General features: G+C 35.2%; 1 protein-coding gene across 1 annotated transcript in view; it reads left to right on the top strand.

Annotated features, from left to right (window-relative positions):
- LOC109539141 (zygotic gap protein knirps) overlaps positions 1–18,040 on the top strand; it is a 34,702-nt gene extending 16,662 nt beyond the window's left edge. The window contains exons 3-4 of the mRNA XM_019906749.2: positions 14,926–15,123; positions 15,184–18,040. Coding sequence (XP_019762308.1) covers positions 14,926–15,123; positions 15,184–15,966 — 981 coding nt within the window. The 3' untranslated portion in view covers positions 15,967–18,040. The remainder of the gene's footprint in view (positions 1–14,925; positions 15,124–15,183) is intronic.
- Positions 18,041–18,663: the final 623 nt, after the last annotated feature.

The following is an 18,663-nucleotide window of genomic DNA, read 5'->3' as shown; positions in this document are numbered from 1 at the left end:
CTTTAATTTTACGGATTTTTAATCAATTTTGAAATCCGTAATGAGAGGTTCTCCAGCTGATCATAACATTTTCTGAATATTCTTGCGCGGATGGTTTTAATCAGACATATTAACCGGTAATAATCGCATTGAGAATAGCTTTATTAGAAAGTGTTTGCTGCTAATCTGTACCCGAAGATTTTCCATTTTTCTGTCCTTCAATTTCTCTTCTTTGGGTATTTTGAGTTAGTCTTCGTTCAAAAGCGTTTGGAGGTGCTTACTCCATGTGACCAATTTGTTTCCTACTCTATTTCCGTGTTTGTCATTTTGTCCTTTTACTTTTTTTGCGAATTTTGAAAGTGGCTAAAATAGTGTTTAGTTGTTTCTTGCTGAATTGATTCACTTTTCTTTAGCAGTTGTCTACGTCATTTCCTAGTGAAGTTATTAATCTGCTTCTGTCTTCTCTACTTTTTCGTTTTATGTTTTAGTCTTTCATCTCTAACGGTAGTTTTTGTAAAAATGTTTGAATCCCAAAGGAGTTTTCGGTTCATTATTAATCTTATATTGTTTTATCCGTAAACTACGAAAGTTTTTCCTCCAAATGGGCTTGAGATACTAAACCTTCTTAATAAAATTCAAATTGGGACAAAGTTATTGCAGTGGCTGGTAGCAAATAATTTTAATTAGCCCTGAAGGATATATTATTCTAGTCATTTTTCCATATCAATTAATTGTTTATTGTTTAATATGTTTATAATTCTTAACATTTGTGGTAAAAAAGCATATTTGCTTCAAATCGCTCGATTTTCTCAATACGAGGTGCTGATGTTAATCTATGTTCATAAAATTTGTTCCAAATAAGCCAATATTTTCCATTGGGTTTTGAAGATACTTCTGTTCTCTTGATGCTTTTGAAAACCGCAGCCAGCTTTCTGAAAGCGTTGTAATGCTGAAGAAATTCTTAAAAAAGAACAGTATAAATGAAGAAAAGAACGGCTCCCGACATTGTCCAATTAATGCATAAAAAACGCAAACTGATAATTAACAATAAAGAACACAATTCAGGAGGAAGAAGAGAGTAGGCAACGAAAATTTTCTTCTTCAAATCTACATGTGTTTTTTCAAGAAGAACAATTTGAATAAAGATGAAGACAGAGGAATTCCAAATACTTAATGCGAGACGTTAGAAAGAGATCAAAGGATACCTACTTCTGCCAGTGTATTCAAAAACGGCAAAAAAGGAGCAAAATTAATCGGAAAGACGCCATCATCACTATAAATGCAGATCACACAATTCTAATAGCAGCAGCCTTAGATTCTTAGACTATATATTTTCCTCTGGAGAAGTTAAAAGAGACAAAAAAATATAAATAAATATGTATAAATATTATTGTTTGTAAGAAGGTTCTATTTGAAGATGAAACAATCATTGTACAGCCAGAACCGCACAATAAACTTGAGGGTAAAAGTGATAAGATTTTATGTGTTTTAAGAGCTGGAATGTTGAAGCTTAAAGCAAACAGAAAACAAAGATAATAGACGCATAGAATTATAAACGTAATTGTTTAGCAAATGAAGATGATAGAAGAACAAATGTTGATTTCTAGTAATCGAGTATGGAAACCCGAGCTCCAATAGCGAGGATAATGCACGAAAATAAGTATAACTTGTTGCAACTAATAATGCAAGGAAAAAAATGGATGGTCATTTTGAACACTTTTTGTAGATTGGAGTAGCTTTGGCTTTTTTATTTGGTAATTGCAGATCCATTTTTAATTCTTTCAGACAGAGAGCAATTTTTAAAGCGATTAGCAAACGAAAAATGCTGATTGCGTAACGTTCTCTTTGCTTCGGTCTGTTCTAAGAAAAACTTTACGATTTCAAGGAAAATCCGCTCACGCTTGAACCGATGTAATTTTCTGAACGGGAAAAACTACTTATACATAAACAAACGCTATAAAAAATATTCGAAGCCACATTTTCCCTAATTCTGATAATTTCCTTAATTTGCTTGATTGCCTGCTTATGCCACTTTGGCCGCGACTTTCAAATGGTTGCCCAATTCTGATGCCACATACTACAGTTATGTATGTACTGGTCTTAATTCTAGATCTAGAATTAATCCATTTTTTCCAGAGAACATTTTAATCAAATTTTTTCTTATGAAAATCCCCAATTAAGCTCTTGTCATGCCCGCGGCACATTTCTCTTAGGCACGAATCGAAGACCCCAATTTTCTCAAGGCAGCAATAAATAAATAATTTTCCCCCATTAATAATCCGAAATTCTCATAATTTCACCAACAAATAATAAAACGTGCCCAAAGCGCAGCATTTTGCTCTTAGGTAATGTATAACAATAAGTTGAGGCGAATTTATCGCCTTCACCATCCCACTAAACTGTCACCGTTATTTATAAATTGTTTATTAATTACTTCGAAACCTATTATAATTATAATCACATAAATTAGCATTTATATATATATTTTTGGCTCCTGATTAGCTTGATTCTTCATATTTATACGAGGATTCTCAGCCACTCAGCGTTCAAAATGTTCATTAGCCTAGTAAATTGATTTTTCCTCAATTTAAAGGCTTCTTTTCCTGTTCGGTGTCAAGTCAATAAGTAAACAAACTAATAGCCCGACTAATAAAAAAATGCCTGATTTTAAATCACCTTTGGTTCTAATGTTTCCTGCTTCATCACTCAAACTGAGAGAGTTTCTGCATGATTGCTTTTAGCGTTCAACTGCATGATTTTTACGCGATTTGGTCACTTTTTAAAAGCATCCTTATTGTACAGGCAAGGAAATGAGTTGAATGTCTTAACAATTGGTCATTTGATTAAAATTCCATTGGCAAGAAATAGATCACTTAACCCATTGGTTAATCATGCAGAAACCGCACAATATATCGCAAAATTCCTGCAGTGAAATATTGGCGACCACATGAATATCCGCGGAAAATCCCAGAATAATTTTTCCACTGTTATATTTTATATACCAGTTTTTTAATTCAAATGGAAAGCTTGAATGTTTCAACTTGTAATCATTTTTTCTAATCTAAAACATGCAAAGTAGCATTAACTAATAAAGAAGCCGATAACAATCGAATGCTTGAGGGTATTTTAAATTCATTACATAATAAAGCACATACCTCGAGGGTGGAATTGATCAAACAAAAGAATGAAAAGTTGATTTACAGCACAAAGCTTTAGGACGAGCAAATTAAATAATCGCAGAGAAAAAATATAAACCAGAGTAATTTAGCCTGCCATTAATCAATCGTGACTAAACTCGAGAAAAGTAAAAGTAGCAATTTGTTATAAGTGACCTAATAGATCAGATATAGTTGAGAACACACACATAATAAAATTAATTGAACAGGTACAGCAACTTCAACGATTTGTTGGTATACTTTTGTCGGAATTGGTTCTCACACTTTTTCAATGGGCAGTTTTTGCACTGATTTTCTTATTTCGGGCTTCTGAACTTGAACTGAATTTGATCAATCCAAGGTTCTTCAGGAACAATCGATTGTCTCAACAAGAACCTTCAATAGTTCTTCTATCCTGACTATGTGCAACCTAAAGTCTTCAAGTTGACCTTCCGGATTACAAACAGTTCAACTTGGAAGAAATCATGTGATTTCAACGCTCTTCAAAATTTCATTCTGTGGAAGCTTTTTGGGTTCAACTTTCAATTTTGATTAACATTTGCGTGAATTCTTGGAACGTTAAAGTGGAATAAGATAATTTCAATCTAAACTAGTCACTGCCTCCATATATGAACGATTGAATGAAAAATGGCAGTTCGTGCCCAAGAAAATATCACTGGAACTTACGTAAATGTCGAATTGTGAGGACAAAAAACGCAGGCATTAATTACAACAAATAGAGGAACACCTTCTAACACGTTTCGGCGATACCTTTAAAACAAAAGCCGTTTTGTGTGGCTCTGGTCTATAATTAGCAACTATTAGTATCAGTGAAACTAGTAATTAAATGTGAAATATACACATATTTTAACTACGAGGAATAGATAAGGTTGGGATTATTGGACCGATTCGGTTTTTGTTGTTCGGTTCTCATGACTCCATTGAGTTTAAAGAATTTAAGCAAAACTTATTTGATAAATTTTGAATGAAGCAACAACAGTTTAGACCCCATCTACTCTCAATTAACGAGATTTTGAGCAAAAACTTTCATATACCTTAACGGTGAAACTATTTTAATTGGTGAATGAGAAACATCCAAGTTGCACGAAGTTGCATCCGTTGTAGCAAATTAGACACTTTCGAACAACTTCAGGGAAGTTAATCTGGAGAGATTTAGCCACAAAAAGAAAAGCGGTTTTGAAACCAACTGCAAAACAGCGACAAATTTCATATTTCGCAAAAGTAGTTCAAAACCATCTGTAAAAATGTTTCAAAACTTTAGATAAAGAGAGTTTTTGGAAAAGTTCAATAGTTTTCAGTGTCAGATGGTTCAGTTTGAAAGTTTTGAATTTTATTCAAATGCCAAAAATCAAAGCCGTTTGGATTTTTCTTCAAATTCGCATGTTTTCTACAGCCTGCAAAAATGTAGTATTTATGGTAGTTTCCAGTTAAAGGTTACGAATTTTCTAAAACATACTTACATATGTTTGGAAACCGTCGCTGAAACATTCAGTATTGCCGAGTTGTGAAAAATCGTGCGAGCTTGTAAAACGAGTTCCAGAAGCTCTCAGCCAACACATTGTCTTCTGTAGGATGTGAAAAGTTCAAGTTGCTGCTTGTTTTAGTTTAGAATTTGCGAAATTTTTAAAAGCATTAATTTATGGATCAAAAGTGGAATGCTTTTAAAATTTAATTCTACTTCTGTTTAAAGCTTTTTTTTGCCAAATATGCATACTTTAAGTTTCCAGTTGTGTTAGGCTGAAAGTCAATCAAAGAAGTTTCGAAAATACCTAGGATTTCTAAGTAATGTTTGTTTCAACAAGATACAAGGGTCTAATTTGGGAGGAATTTTATAAGTTATTTGACATTATTGTTAAGCCTCAAAAAAATTCATTTTTAGCTTATTTACATTGATATTTTTTGAAAAGGTCCTTGTTTGTGCAAATTAAATACTTCTTCTTCATTGCTTATTGCCAAATTGCAATTTTTCGAATTCAAAGGCTTCGAAAGTTTCAAGTTGAGTGCTGCTTCAATGTGGAAGTTTCAAGTGCGAGGAAATATTTACATGTAAATCATCATCACTATCAAGCAAGGAAAAACTGAAGAAAGCATATTTTTGATATTTATATCTGTAGATTGTCTAACTTTTTAAGTTCTCTGTCGATCCAGGCTTAAATTTGCAGATTTTGCGAACCGCGCGAACAACCACATATACTTAGAATCTTAGCCAGGATTTTGAATAATAAATCGTTTAAAAAGTTTTATTTATGCTGCTCAAACAGTAGGCATATTTTGAAGAATTTTTAGATCCTGCTCGGATTTTGCAAGTAACTCAATAACTTGTGAACGGATGCAGATGAAAATCAGAATCTGAATGTTCAGGAATGCATGCTGTTTTTGCTGTAATTTTTGTATCGTGGAAATGAACTAATTTTCAACGGACACAACAAATGGGGATTTTACAATAATTTCCAGATTTAAATATTCTCATAACTGTGCAAATAGTAGAATTCCGAAGATAAAACCGATTTCTTTTGAAATTGGAATCTAAGTCGGTTTAATTTTTTTTCCAAAATTTAAATCTGAAAAACGTTTCCTGATGACAAAGTTATAAATGTTTTAGACTATTTTGTGCTTTTTCTCAAGCTTGCAGCTTTGTATGTGGTAAAAATCCCAATTTATCTATTTAATCGTCTCTTGGCAGCTTACGAAATTTTGAGTGATTTGAACATTTGCAATCACCTGCATACCAAGCTGCATTGTGCCTTTATTTCTTCTGATTAGAGAGTCAGCTCAAAACATCGGGAATATTGCGAGTATTTTTTAGATCCTACTGTATCTTCTGTAAGTAGTTTTGGAAGTATGATTCTTTTGAAGCAGAACATTTCAGATTCTTAGCCCGAGCATTAAAGTTTTGTTTTTTTTATTTGAGCTGTGATTTTTCCCTTGTTGGAGTGATCACAGTCTTCATTCAAGTGGCACCCCAGGTAGGGATTTCCTTTCATTTGATGTAATTTCTGCCCATTCCCATAAGAATAACAACTTGCATCAATTATTTGCTTGCTTGTGATCATAATTTTTGTTTCCTTTCGTTAAGTTTCACCCCAAATTCCTCGCTGGCTTCTACGACTCGGTTAATAAAAAATTGTGGATTTTCGACGCTTTTCGCCATTAGTGTGGAGTCATCAGCGTATCGGATATTAGGACTATAATCACCATTATATTTAGTCCTTCTTCTCGTCCACTAAGTGTCTCGGATGAATATGTGTTGAACAGAATAAGGAACAGAACGCATCCCTGTCTCATGCCTTTTTAACTTGTCTTTGAGACGAGTTTTTTAGCAGCAGCTTTTTCTATTTTGTTCTGTCCTCTTGATCATCCGCCCATCTGGGTGGCGATGTACCTCTTGCTGTTTTACCAGGAACATTTCCAGAGATTCTCAGTCCTTAGGTTATCCTCACTTCTACGTGCCCACAAAACTGCAGGAAACGTTGCAGACATATTGACGATAATCTGGATCCTATCCTGAGCTAAATCAACATCGATAAAACATAGAAACACATAGAAATATTTTTATATTTCGAAAGCGTCGATTTTTTGCCGTTTATAAGCACGGAGAGTCCAAGTTTCAACACCGCATAAGAGAATGGAGAAGACGACAGTTTTTGTAAGTCTGATTTTTATTTCTTGGGCAATCGATAGATCTTTCCATATTTTAGTGAGTCGACTCATGGCACTTTTTGCCATGTCAATGCTTTTCATCATTGCAATTTTGACTCGCAGTGTCCATATTAGTTATGGTGGAGCCTAAGTAGTTAAATCGACTCGTACTCGTTTAAATGATCGAAATGTTCGTACTCGTTTAAATGATCAGCTTATTGAAATGTGTTGAATCTATCGACTTTTTGTTGTTCTTTAACCCTTTTTGTTAGTCTACGAGGTTCTATCATGTCTCCTTCCGTTGCTGCTATGAAGGTGGTATCATCAGTAAATCTTAAGTTGGATATGTTTCCCAGCTACTGTTATATCCCCAGCCCATCCCTCCAAGGGTTCTCTCATGAAAAACTCGCCATAGATATTAAAAAGGTCAAGTATAGCACACAGCCTACTCGTTCCGCTCCAAACTGGTTTGAGAACTTCTGATTCAGACGAAGTGTTGCAGTATTTGATTGGCGATCCAAATGGCCAGTGTTGTTTGAAACAGCTGTTCGGAAAATGTCTGTGGATGTACGCCCAAACCACCTTGTGAGTTGTGGCGTCTTCCTATGGATCCTTTTCTCTGAATTTTCCCTTCGATGATGAGTTTCAGGACTTCGTGTCGGGTGCCAATCATAATATGTCCGTTTCTTTTTGATCGTTTGTAGCAGTTCCTTCCCTTTGGCCATACGTATTAGAACTTCTATCTGGTTATCTTCTGAGTCCAAGAAATTATGAGCATACGTCAATAGAGATGCAACTCAAATGCGTCGATTCTCTGTTCCGTTATGGCATCAAGAGTCCAGCTCTCACTATATACTCTGTATAGAAGGACAGAGAACATATGGCAACGGAGCATGCGTGTTCTGAGCTCCAAGCTCAATTCCAATCTAGTAAAGAGCGTCTTCATACTGGCGAAGACCTTCCTCGCTTTTAGCTTCACTTTTAGGGTCAGAGGTCCTGATCCATTGAACAAGGAGACATGCTCTACATCTTTGCCCTTTATGGTTAAGGCTATATTTTTATATGTTTTGGACAAGACTAGGATCTTGGTTTTGGATATGTTCAATAAAAGACGATATCGTTTGCTTTGTTTGACTATTTTATGGATCATTCCCTGTAATTCACTTGGACTGCTGGCTATGATGACGGTGTCATCCGCGTATCTTAAGTTGGAATTCTCTAGATTTTCAATAAGCTGTCTTAAATTCAGTATTTGCTCCCTAGGTCCTTTTGCTTTAACGAAACTTGCCTGTTTTTGGGGTATTTGTCCATCTAACCATATTGCCGTACAGATAGAGTGTGCAATTTTCAAGCCCTTTGCGCCCAACATTTGAAAAAGGTCTCCTGGTATAGAGGAATACCTGACGATTTATTTTTCTTTATAAGCCTTTATTATATATTATTTTAGCGATTAAAGCGCTTCCGTTACTTTGGAAAGGGGTGTCGCGGGCTCTTTGGAGTAATTATTTGGCAATTTATTCCCTGTCGGAGGCTCTTCAATTTTGTAGAGGTCAGAACAATAAGTTTTCCACGATTTCGTCGATGTCAGTTTTTAGTTCTCATTCCTGGTCTAAAATGGACCAGCTTTGTGGTTTGGATTCTCTTGTCAAAAGTTTAATGTTCTTAAGTAGGTCTCCAGGGTCATTTAGATAAATGGCTCTACATGTTCTTCTATTTCCACGCATATCTGAGTGAAGCGATTTTCTTGGTCTTTTCGGCATTGTTTTTTATTTCTTTTGACAACTTCCATAGTCAATGGAGGTCAACCTCAAGCCATGGTTTACCTTTTGTCTTGGTTGGTGGTGGTGGTCTTTTGCGGTTTCAATGATCTTGTCCAGCTGCGTTCAGGATCGTTTCCTATTTGATCTGGACACGGATTATTTTTAAGATCTGACTGAAATGCTTGAATTCTTGATGGATTCAAGATACCCCGTATCGTGGTCTTTTTAACTTGCTTCCGAGACACAACTTTAAAGCGAAGCCTGAACTTTAGGACTAATAGTCTGCTTCCACAGTCGGCGCCCGGATAGGTTTTACAGTTTGTGGCCCAAGACTTCCATCGTGTTTTAATCAGGATATAGTCTATTTCGTCTTCGTAGTCTACAAGACAATCGCCCCTCTCGCTCCTTTGACTCAGTCCGAACTAAGTCCAAAAGAATCGAATAGGTCAATAAAGTATCCTCATGTGCCCAAAACGGTTGAAAGGACAATTTATGAAGCTGCATTGTGCAGTACGTAATAGTTCAAAATATAACCCTTTCATGTTTATTCAAATGTAACCAAGTGCGTTGGTACATTCGAGAAGAGATTTCACAATAGACAAATGGATTTCACGATCCCAGCTTTATTGATACAAGGTATACCGCTAGGCGACCGATCAAAATGTGGCTTTTATATGTTATAGTTACTAACAACTCGGCCAGCAGGAGGTCTTTGAGATATACGAAGCTGGACGCTTTACTACACTGTAATTTTATCGTGTTATTAAACTAAAAGCCATAATTTGCCGGACTTTAATGCCGGGCTCGACTATCCGCGCCCACGTAGGTGGATCGTTTCCTGATCTAATTGGATCATTTTCGTTTGATCTATCATCAGCTCCATTGGCCGCAGTTTATCGCATTGCGAATGGAGCTGACAGATCGCACATAAACTGTCATTGAAACTCGTTCGAGTCGCATGTATATCACCTGAATTCGTGTAGAAGTCGCGGCGCAACTTGTACTTGAGTATCGTTTTCGTGTTCTCGCAAGAAGAGAAGCGATATTGCACAGAGGACACGACAAATGTATGATATGCACCAGGGCAGATCACGAATCATGAGAAACTCCTGCTCTTGCACTTGCATTTCGTCGTGAAACTGGCTGCAACATGCATGTTATGGCCATTCATCAACGTAGGTGGATACCGCACTACGTTCGAAAATGTTGCAACCGCTTCACTTCCCTGAAGCGTTTTAGGCGAAGTTGACAATGCCATAAATATTATTTTAAATGCACTTTACTGCTGTTTTTATTCACTTTTTTGTCAATTGGCCCCTTGTGGTCCTTTGGCAATGTTTTCTGCGTCTGTCCTCATGTTCAGTCGGTTTTTCTCATTTGCCATGTAAATAGCTGGCGTTTACTATTACTTTCCGAAACATTTTTTTGGGTATTTTGCGTCAATGTTTTTGCTCTTTAAAAAACCAGAGTCTTCTATTAAATATTAACAAAAAGTGCACTTATTTCACAATAAAGAACGCATTGTTTATCAAAAGACAATCAAGAGCTATCTGCCGCGATACACTTGAAAGTTGCAATGGAAAAATTCCACATTGGTAAACAAATGAATTTAGAAAAGTTATCTTCACTTTTTCAGAGCAAATCTGCTATCGTCCTCAAAAAATACCTAAAAAGCTATTAATGAATTGGTAAACAATGATAAATGAATGCACATTTGTAAAAAATCGCTCAAAGTTTGTGTTTTTTCTTGGAAATTTTTCGACTTTGACTTAAACATTATTGTTTGAGAAAAAGTTAATAAAATTACTTAATAATTTGGGTGAAATTTAATTTAGGCGTATGCTTGACCAGTCTACTTCAGATTTTAGATATTATATAAACATGTTATCTATTTTATGATTTTTATGGTTCCTTTTCCAACGTTATTGAAGAATTCCATTAAATTTTGTGGTAATTATCAAATCCAAGTTGAAAAATATGTGAGCTGTGAAATTCTTTGTTTTTTACGTATGATTTTTAATTCTTTTGTTTAATGGCTTTGATTTTTTTCCTAGATAAAATTGATCACACTGGCAAGGAATTTTGTAAATTACACTTTTTGGATTTAAAATTTTGTCATTGCTTTTCAAATTTTAATTCCAATTCTTTTTTCAGTTTTTAAAGTGTCCTAATATTGAATTTGTTACCTGCGTGTTTAATTCTATCAGAAATCCCCGGAATAAATGAAAAAAAAAGGTTTCTAATGGGCTCATTTTGATTTTGTTGCAATTCGGGATTTTAAATTTTATTAAAACATTTGTTTTTTAATTTGTCTAAAATTAAAAACTTCCTTTATGACTTAATTTTTCTTCGGAACATTATATTTATTTCAAATTTAGTTTGTTTTATCATATAAACTTTTACAATGCCTTTTTTACTATTATCGGGTGATTTGAGTTAAAATTCAAAAATATATTTGTATGAGTATGTTTTCTGTATACCAAAGTTTCGAAATTTAAAAAAAAATTCTCCATTAGTAAATCAAGAGAAGGAATTGGTTTTGTTCTTTTTCAACAGTTAATTTAAATGCTGTTTCTTTATTGGTTTAAATTCGTCACTATTTATGAAGTTAGTTTCAAAAATGCAGATATTCAGCATGCAAAAGAACCATCATTTGTAATTACTAAAAAAATGTAAATAAAGTGAAATATTAATGAATTTATCAGGATATTCAGTTTCAAAGATAATTGGCACTTTTTAAATAATAAAGAAAACAGGTGGAGTTTTTCATGGTTACTGGCCTCAACTGCAAAAAATGCTTCGACAAATACTTCATAGTTCCATTTTATCCGAATTTCTATTGGTTGAGCGAGCTTCATGTAGTAATTTTCAGCCTTTTTAGACTGAAACCTTCAGGTGCAAGACCAGCTCAAGCATTTACCAACACTGACTAATTAACAATAAGAACATAAGAGATTCTTGTAAAATGCAGCTTAATTGGTTTTTGCTATTATTTACATTGATAGTTTTTCGATTCATATTTATCGTTCCTCTCTTATGAGCCTTGAAAACTTCCTATTTTCACTTAATTCACTTAAATAAATCGAGATTTGGAAACAATGGAAGAAAATCCCTAACCTAACTTATTTAAAACATTAACAACTGCAAACGCTTTCTCTTCTTTAATATTCTTCTGACTGTTCCCCATTTTAAATTTTTAGCTCTTTCTGCATGTTCAGCCAGTTGTTGTCGACTTTCAAGTGATTGACTTTCATTCAAGACAAGTTTTTAAATGTGGTTGCCCTTGAGGTCAAGCCTTCCAATTGCGCCAAAATAATCAGCTCTTCTTCATTAATTCCCTGTTATCACCAAGCCAGCAAAAATCAGAAGAAAATATGGCATTTGATGCTAGTTTTAATGGGCTTTTAGATGCACCCGAAATCTACCTACCGTTTCCTATTGCTTCAGTTTGGAAGTTACACCTTAAACAGTTCAAGTGAAACGAGGTGATCCATGAACATAGTCAGTCCATGGTTTATGTAGTTCTATTGCGAAAGAATTCCCCAGTATTGTCACAAGCCTCTCTGGAATCCGAAATCTTCGCGGTCAAACTGTCTTAGCAAGATAAATGCGCATTCATTCATTTGCCGGTGCCATATTTCAAGGTTTGCACAAACCAGACTGAAATGCACATATTCATATGAAATCTTAATGCCTTTTCAGTTAGTTAGAGCATCTATTAAGAGCTTTTGTAAAGGAATTATAGATTTTTTCAAGTGTAAAATGTTGCTGTTCACATGCTCTAGTTAGTTTTTTTTCTGCCTTTTTTTGTGCTTTCTCCGTTCTGTTTATGTATATGCACCTTTCATTCTTAACTAGATTGCGACAGGATTTCCAAGGATTTGTGTCTGTATCTCAAATTGCTTCTGGATTTTTTAGAGACATGTTCAACCTCGGTTTAATCTTCGTTTTTACCTCTTTATTCTAGTCGTCACTTCCATACCCGACGATGTTTATTCTTCAGCAACTTTTAAAACATTCAGCATTAAAAATTTTTCGTTCTGCTGAAATATTAAACACCAGGGCAAATTAAACTTGTTGCGAAATATAGAAATGAAAAGGCTGACTAATGCATCGACATAAACGCAAGCAAAAGAATATGACTAAATTGAGGTGCAACTTACTGGTAGGAGCTCAAATAAGATAATCTGGAGAGTCATTAAAGGTCTGGAAAAAGTCCCCCAAGAATCGGTTTGAATACCTCACATAGCACAAGACTTTCTTATAGCCGAGAAAACACATTCGCAAAAAGTCAGGATTGGGAATCATTGCTGATGCTAACGTACAACTCAATGATAATTCATGCAAGTACTAAGCAAACACGTAAATAATCAAATCCCCATACGAACTGTTCTAGGAAAAAACAACAAATAAGCAAAAACTTAATGATTAATGACAGTAAAGTTTGGCAACAATTTGTTACATGGCTCTTAATTAATTAAACTATTTAAAAATTAGTTGAAAATTACGAGATTTGAAGTCGAATTCGGGATACAAACGATTGGGAAACAAGCTGATTTTAGAACAACTAACAGTTTCCATAAATTGCCTTATAACATCAAGAGTCTAAGATGTTTGCAAAAATTGTTTCGTCCTCCTTGGGCCCCAGCTCTCAAGCCCAAAGTGAGGTGTTAATTTTAACACGAAAGTATTGGCCAAAAAATTTCAAAATTAGATCAGAGCCGGTTACAATATTTTCCATTTTATTAAATGTAATTTTAATTTATTGACTTAGTTTTCAAAGCAATTGGACGATACTAGCTCTGTAACGCGATAAACCACTAGTTTTAGCCACCAACCACCAAAGGTCGACAGAATAAAGCAAAAGAAGAGCTTAAAGCAATAGGGTGTTTTCACTTTTTTTTAAATGTTGATATATAGAAAGTAGTTATGGCAACCATAACACTGATATAAATTTTTTGGCAAAAAAAGTCTCTGTAATAATTTTAAAGCAAATTTAAATTCAAATCAGATATTTTCCGCCAAAAAGCCGAATCCGTATCGTCGGTTGCCTATCCCGATTGTGACGTAGMAGGTCATATCAACAAAGTGTCTCGAGCTTATTTTGTTGTTTTCGCAGCTTWATTTTATTATTTAAGTTATTGTGATTMTCATTATTTTATTGATTAATACTATTATCTTGCATAATGGAAAATACTGACATGTRTGGATCACAAAATAAGTGGTGTTTTGTTCCWGGATGCAAGATTACCTCAATAAGTGCTCCAAACAAACTCTTTCTAACCGTTCCTCATGACTATGCACGTAAAGTTTTCTGSTTCAAAGCAGCTAGACGTGATATTCATAAATCCAAATCAATGTTTTTTTGTTACGAAGATCATTTTAATGAAAGTACGAACAAAAAGCTAATGATGAGGCAGATAGAATATGCCTTCGATAGTACTTTGTGTTCTGGGCAAATTCTACCTTGTACAGTGCACAAAGAACCCTCGTGTTTCAATTCCACATATCTGATATCACCATATTGTTCTCGTTATGCCCAAAATACAAATTTAAGAGTTCATTTGAGGTTAAGTTGAATAAGTGAAATTCTATATATTATTTTTCTAATTTAAGCCAATACAGACAGATTAGTGTATTAAGGAGAGATTAACTAATAATTAATTTACGGATTTTTACTTACGCTGCTGCTTTGACACCTAAAGTAAAGCACATTCGGCTGAATTAAAGCGTTGGTCGTTTTTTTTTTAATTCGGTAACCATAAAAATATGTACACATGGTAAATTGTTTGTTGACGCTTTAAGGAATCCTTCTGAAGCGATTTTTTAGTTTAACACCAACTATAAATTATTTAAATCCACAAAATAATTATTGAGACAGAACCACCCAACTAAACACTATGCACAGAACGTAAAAAATACGCCATTTATATGACCAGAGACGACACAACCAATAGGATTTCCGTTTTAGAGATTCATAAATAATTTTAATTTTAGCTGAATTTGTTTATTAAATATTTAACAAATTAGCAATAGATAGATAGTATAAGCTTGTTTAATTTTTCATAGATATATATATATATTACCATAGATTATTGTTCAGTTTGCAGGGATTTTTGATACAATGAAAACACCCTATTTCCCCTGGCCACTGCCCAACCAAGTCCCATTCAGTTCATCCTAATCCTACTAAACCAACCTGGTTTGGCCTATGAAAAAACCAGTTTGGCTGCTAATTTCATACAAATCTCAGAGTTCTCCAGATCAATGGACCGTCTAACATTCCCTGTCTTCTAAACCAAAAATTCCACCAAATTCGTGAACTATTAGGAGTCCGCACTGTTGAAAACGTTGCTCTCTGTTTGTTTCAGTCGTTTTTCGGAAGAACCTACAACAACACTGGCTCAATAAGCGAATGCAAGAATAATGGAAACTGCGTCATCAACAAGAAGAACCGGACCGCCTGCAAAGCATGCCGCCTGCACAAGTGTGTGCAGGTGGGCATGTCCAAAAGCGGTTCCAGATATGGAAGACGCTCCAACTGGTTCAAGATCCACTGTTTATTGCAGGTAAACAGTCCCGTGCTTTAGGCAGGGGTTTATTTATTGTTCGACTGTTGTTGTTTGCAGCAACAGCAGCAGCATCAGCAACAGCATCAGCAACAGCAGCTGCAACAGCCGTCCCATCATTCACCTTTTTTGCCCAGACAGCTGGATGTTACTGCCAATTTGGCGGCGGCTGCTGGGCTTTTGCGTCCCAATCCGTATCTTAGTCCGTTGTTTCGAAATCCTGGTTCCGTCAACATCCCCGGGCACCATCAAGTGCTGCGAGATACTGCCTCAAACTGCGAGTCAGATTCGGGAGCCAGTTCAGCTGACCTGGAGGATGAAGTTAGATCTGGAAGTGCGCTGAGTTATCGCCGACCCACTGGGTCGCCCCTCAGCGACCGTTTGAGTAGTGATACTGATTGCTTCTCGAGAAGCCACAGGACTTTGAATCATAACAACAACAATAACAACCATTTGAAGGCATTGCCTTTGGGCTCTCCAATTCGACCTCAGCTGCCTCATGCTCCTAGCATATCGCCGGCTTCTCTGCCAGCGATTTCTCCCAATGCGCCAGTGCCTCCTTCGCCTAATAGTTTAGCGGTAGTTCCTAACCAGCGATGGTTTCCGCCTCCTGTAATCAGCGAGCATGCCATATTTAGGGAATTGTGGTTGCGTGGACAACCCACTATTTCGGAACAATCAGCTGCTAACCAGGAGCAACCAATCGATTTGAGTGTCAAGCAGTGTAAGAAAATTGAGGTCACTGTGAACGATAAAGCTGGAAAGCTGGAAGGTGATGGGGAGAAGGTGGAAGGAGAGTCCAAAGTGGGAGTGCCTTTAGACCTAACCTTAGCTGAGCGCTAGCTTGAGCACCAATGAGGTATTTATGAACTTTCAACAGCACGGCACATTTCACATGAGTTGGTTAGGGTTTTTCTGCATATTGCAGTTGATGTGACTTTCCAGCTAAGACTCTAGCGGCTAGGGTCCAATGGATCCCCTAGGAATTGTACTTATAATGATGTAACGAGTGTGATTTTAATACGTCCAGGCAGTCTTGCACTGTTGCATGAGAGCAACAGTGGGGCTGCACATTTACATTTTGTACATATCATGTAAAATGACTATTTATTTTTTATACAGTGTATTACAAGTACTTAATTGCCAGTATCCGTCCAGTATTGATGATGTTTACTATCCGAGCTAGTACAGGGTGGTCCAAATTGGTTGTTTTTGACCGTGTGATGATTTTTGCACCCAGTGCTTTTCAAAAATGAGTTAGAGTGTAAAAACATATACAAAAATATTCAAATTAAATCGAAACTATTGATAACTTTCTTATTGGTAACCATATCTTGAATGTTTTCTGGCGCCCTGATCTGGAGGAAACGGCAAAGCGTTTTGACAGTGGAAGTTCAGCTCTCCTCAAGCATCCTCAATGTATTTTTGGAATTTGTCCCGTTTTTTCTACTACTAACAGCTTTTTCTGTTCAATTAAAATTATTTAGAAAATTTTTTGTTTAAAAAGTTGAGTTGATTTTTTAGATTAATTTACCGAGTGCCTGGAATGAAAACATCGAGAATTAGCATGAATATTAATTTTTTTTGTTATTACGGATTTATTGATATTCTAAACAAAGAAAATATTTTTTTTGTTAGTTTGCCTTTATTTGGGAAACGTATTCTGCTCCTAAAGTCTGATGTCGGTCATGTTGCAATTTTTTATTCAAATTTATATTTCTCAAACTTTAGTTTGCTGGCTAAAAAAGTTTTGCTATTCACACAATTTTAACTTTGTAAAATACAATTATAATCTAATGTATGTACATGTAATAATTTTCTGATCTGTTCGATTTGCAATCATATTGCGATAAAAAGCCTAGAAAATTGCGACAAAATCAATTAAAATACATAGATGATTCGAAAAGTAGAAAGAATAAATAAGCTTTTTCTAAGGAAAAGTAGAAGGAATTACAACAGCAAACTGTTGCAAGAAAATTACAATCTTAAAAAAAAGGTCTAATTAAATGTAATTTAAATGCAAACACATGCATTTTAATAATTCAATGTAGTGACCAAAATGTCATAATTTTCAAGTGATTTGTTCAAGCAAAAAACAATTTTTCAGAATTTCAGATTTCCGGTCACTCCTTTAGGCGCACTCTGTATGTTTCGAAGTCCAAAGGTTGCAAATAGTGTCGACTGAATTCAAACAGTTTAGAATTCAAAAGACGTACAAGAAACTCCAGATTATGAACATTAGCAATTTTAATTAGACTGTAAGACCGAGTGGTACCTTGCTCGAAAAATATCGCAAAAATGAATGGTTTTTCTTAATATTTCGAAACAAAATTCTCTCTTGTTTAACTTTTAGGAAACACTCCATTCGGTCACATAATGACCAATTTGGCCTGTACTATTTACAATTAGTGCCCTTTTGTATGTGAATTTAGGTGTTTTCCCAGGTGAATCGCCTATTCGAACTATGGCCAGAATTTAGAAGAAGACAACCTTCTGTATATAGCTGATGTTAATCTATATATTTACACATAGACTTACTGAATTTTACATCGTTTTCATTGTGATCGTTTAGGAATTGAACAGTTGACACTGTTTTGGAGTTAATCAAGAAGCACTTAGTTAATCTCGCGCATTATTGATGTACTTGCATAAAACGCTTCTTGACTTACAAAAAACATTCTCAGCTTTTTATGTTAAATTATCTCCTCTTCATAGGCGTTCAAGTTTGCAAAGTTCCGTTAAAGTGATCGACGCCTATGGATTGGCCAGTACCGCCTCTTAGACAAACTTCTTGTGAGTAGAACTCAAACCATACTTTTAGTATTATTTTGGCCAGTAATAATGAGCCCGACATTGTTTTATACATATTTTTATATAAAATATTGATGCTTTTTTATCGAATAAATGTTTTGTTTTATTGTTTTGGTTTTGATTTGGCCCCCCCAACAGTCCGGCCGGAAGTAATGGTGATCCATATTTTGTAATCGCAATGGGTGACTAACCATTTAGAATCGAAAATTGAGCCAAATTGTTTAAAACAGCAGGATGCGTCAAGGATAAATGTTGTCATACAGTGGCGTAGTTCATTGTTGGGCTCTGTGCTTTGTTCCGGCCAGAAATATTATTAACGTTAAAACCAGTCGATTTTGGTTTTGATTTCGTTCTACGCAACTTTCTTTTTATCTCTACTTGATTTAAGGGCCACAATGTTTTTTTTAATCGAACGGATATTCAGACAGTTTAATCATAGACGGAAACTAAATCTTCTGGTTAAAAAAGTCAGTCAGTTTTGGATTTTCTTTTAACCTACTTTCAGTCTTTTTCGCCTTTCTTATTCCTTTTTCTGCCTGATTTCATGTTTCAATCGAAAGGCTATGAAATCAGTCTGTATTTATAAACACTCCGTAAGAATACAGCGAAAATAATTATTTAATGTTAACTAATAATGTTGCAAAACATGAATATTTAATTAACATTTATCAGTATCAGCAAACAATTAATGAGAGTGGTCACAATTCCACATTTACGGCATAAGGTGCG

The sequence above is a fragment of the Dendroctonus ponderosae genome, unplaced genomic scaffold (assembly GCF_020466585.1).
Source record: "Dendroctonus ponderosae isolate FM_Combo_2020 unplaced genomic scaffold, Dpon_F_20191213v2 Dpon_F_20191213_9, whole genome shotgun sequence".
NCBI lineage: Eukaryota > Metazoa > Arthropoda > Insecta > Coleoptera > Curculionidae > Dendroctonus > Dendroctonus ponderosae.
The sequence above is the reverse complement of the archived record's forward strand: the minus strand, read 5'-3'. Positions and strand labels throughout refer to the sequence as shown.